The sequence below is a fragment of the Frankliniella occidentalis genome, unplaced genomic scaffold (genome assembly GCF_000697945.3).
Source record: "Frankliniella occidentalis isolate FOCC.00 unplaced genomic scaffold, Focc_3.1 Scaffold172, whole genome shotgun sequence".
NCBI classification, from domain to species: domain Eukaryota; kingdom Metazoa; phylum Arthropoda; class Insecta; order Thysanoptera; family Thripidae; genus Frankliniella; species Frankliniella occidentalis.
The window spans coordinates 349590-352311 of NW_026267298.1; the positions used below are offsets into that span (position 1 = coordinate 349590).

General features: G+C 37.4%; 2 protein-coding genes and 1 long non-coding RNA gene across 3 annotated transcripts in view; 1 reads left to right on the forward strand and 2 right to left on the reverse strand.

Annotated features, from left to right (window-relative positions):
• Window positions 1-1248: 1248 nt before the first annotated feature.
• Window positions 1249-2139, reverse strand: LOC113213916 (uncharacterized). The gene is made up of 5 exons (XM_052271775.1): window positions 1998-2139; window positions 1861-1923; window positions 1706-1786; window positions 1420-1536; window positions 1249-1350 (listed from the first exon to the last, which is right to left on the reverse strand). The coding sequence occupies exons 1-5, from the start codon at window positions 2112-2114 to the stop codon at window positions 1249-1251; spliced, it is 480 nt and encodes a 159-aa protein (XP_052127735.1). The 5' UTR covers window positions 2115-2139.
• On the forward strand, window positions 1260-2160 carry LOC127750329 (uncharacterized). Its single transcript, XR_008011637.1, has 3 exons — window positions 1260-1634; window positions 1729-1833; window positions 2021-2160. It is a non-coding gene; the product is annotated as an uncharacterized LOC127750329 (long non-coding RNA).
• Window positions 2161-2171: 11 nt separating this feature from the next.
• LOC113213915 (uncharacterized) overlaps window positions 2172-2722 on the reverse strand; it is a 14509-nt gene continuing 13958 nt past the window's right edge. Inside the window, exons 6-9 of the mRNA XM_052271782.1 lie at window positions 2658-2716; window positions 2421-2564; window positions 2232-2340; window positions 2172-2182 (exon numbers count right to left, since the gene is read on the reverse strand). Of these exons, the coding sequence (XP_052127742.1) occupies window positions 2172-2182; window positions 2232-2340; window positions 2421-2564; window positions 2658-2716 (323 nt within the window). The remainder of the gene's footprint in view (window positions 2183-2231; window positions 2341-2420; window positions 2565-2657; window positions 2717-2722) is intronic.

Genomic DNA, 2722 nt, shown 5'->3' on the forward strand with positions numbered 1-2722 from the left:
AATGCAAGAGGGTACTACAAGAGGTAAGTGTTTCAAGTGGGCGATTGGAAGGCCTTGATTCGAACAAATAAAACACCTCTCAAAAAGCATGGCTCCGTGTTCGAAAACCACGTTGCGTGCGTCAACTACACAGCAGACGTTTGCTCAGACCCGAAGGAGAAAACGTTAAACAGAGAACAGCGGATCGGTACTCACTTGCGCATTATTCTTTACGCCTTCAGAAGTGCACGAATCTTCCTCAGATGGGGTGATTGCGAATGAATCACGGATCATTACGACGACGATAAATAAATAAGCTTGCCACTTCTTCTTCCTTCCTCCTTCTTCGCGCCTCGATGGCTTTGGAATGTCAATGTAAACAACTATATAAAGAGAGTATCAAAATATCGTATGGCAAAGTCGAGAGTCCCCGACCCCAGGCCGAGCCGGGCCTGCCGAGCCGAGCCGAACGGATCCGAGAGTCGCGGCGCACCACAGCCGCTCGACGGCGTGGCGCGAACCAAGCCTTATTCAAATATAAGTTAATTAACTTAAGTTAGTGAAATAGCGCAAGTTATTTCACTTACCGTTTTCCATGCCCGGAGCTGCAGTTAGCCACTTCGTATGCCCTCCTGATGGTATCTATACCTGTTTTAGCTCTTATTTCAACAACTGCCACTAAATGAAATAACATTATGTATTTTACTAATTTACTTATTTTATTAACTAAAGATAGATAATATCACTTCGGACAAACGAGCTTCGGACAAACGGGCTCACCTCGTACAAAGCTCCAACTATTAACTCCGAAGCATGTCGAAGCGGTATGACTTGCGTATTTCTGCGATTGAACCGGTCCCTGAAATTGCCATTAGTAGCCTGCAAATGAATAAAACGAGTAATAGAATACTTCAATTATAATTTAAGATTACATAAACATTTCCATTTATCTTACAGTTCCAGGAAGGAGCCTCATTAGTGTCGGGCTAATAAGAACAAAAGATTCAAGGTAAGTTTCTGAATATAAAATAAAAATCTAGTACTAATTATTCTTTTTTTACCGTTGAGCTGCCAGTTGCTGTGCGAGTACTGGAAGAAGGAGTCTCTGCTGTGCCAGTACTGGAAGAAGGAGTCTCGTATGAAGCTGCTTGATTGTTATCATCAATTACTGGAGCATTGGATGGAGTGGAATTCGATTGTTCCCCTGGAGCCTATAAAGTAAGTAAAATATACATAAAACCAGATACGATCAAAACAATTATAAAAATTTTACTGTAATTTTACAGCAGATGTTGAAGCAGATTCTTCTACAGTATGATTGTCATTTCCAAGAGATTCATCAGCAGAGGTCTCGATGTTTTGATTAGTATCCTGTAAAAAAAAGGAAATTTACACATAAAATAATTCACAGCCATGAAATTTTAGTATATTTTATCTTACTGCATTTGAAGAAGTAGATGGTGCTTGAGATGAAGATGGAATACTTGCAGGAGCTGGATCTTCAGAAGAAGATGGCACAGTACGATTAACAGATGAAGATCCAGCACAATCAGAATCCTGTTGTTGAAAAGGAGTTGATTATGTCATTATAATAGTTGCCTTCTTAAAAAAAATAGCAACTGGAAAATTGATTCAATATTGAATAGCCAACAAAGGTAAGATCTATTCTGTAATTTAGATAATTGAACAGATTCTGACTGGAGGTACATTAAGTGAAGAAAATTACCTTTGACGTCTTCTTGGATCTAGATTTCCGTGTTCTTTTTGGACGAGGTACTGCAGAAGTGGATGGTTCATCAGACTTTACCTAGCAGAAAAGATGCTCATTAAAGTTTGAACAAAGTATTCATACAGGTATGTAAACTAATTTAGTAGCAATACCTTCTTACTAGCACTTTTCCTTTTTATGGGTTTTTCTGACCCTTCACTTGTAGCTTTTTTCTCCTGAAAGTTAAGAACAGGTTTAAAAAAAAATATATGATTAAAGAATATGATAAATCAACAGATATGTTACTAACCTTCTTACGATATCTTCTCTTAGGTGGAGATTGCGAAGGGCCACCTTCTTCTTCATCTTTGGAATTAGGCGAACTGGTTGAATTGGAGCAATGAGATATTGAAGAATTTGAAGACATTTCAGTGGAAGAAGACAACAGTTGATTTCCCTGAACACAAATGGCAAGAGTTTATATTTAAGACATATCTATCAAAAAAATATGACAAAAGAAAGTAAGTTAAATATTTCTGAATACTTAGTGAAGTAGATGGACTGTTTGAGGAGTTTTCAGTTTCACATCCAATCAACCTTTGTCTTTTTGTTACTGTTTCCGAATCACTTTCAGTAGAATTTTGAGTTATATCCTTTTAAAAAAAAGATAATAAGTTTCAGGCCCAATAAGTCATAGTTATAACTTATTTTAAAGCAAAGATTTGTTGCTCACCTTCTTTCGATGCCTTCTCTTAGGTGGAGATTTTGAATGTCCAGCTTCTACATCATTGTGATTTACCGAACTGGTAGAAGTAGGTGACTCAGATATCGGTGAACTCGAAGACATGTCAGTGGAAGGATTCAACTGTTCATTTCCCTAAAAACAAATGCGTAGGATATATTTTTCAAAGAAACGGATCGGCAATGAATATGACAAAGAAAAGTAAGTTAAATATTTCTGAATACTTACAGATGTTGATTGAGTGTTTGAGGAGTTTTCAGATTCAGATCCATCCAACCTTTGTCTTTCTGGTA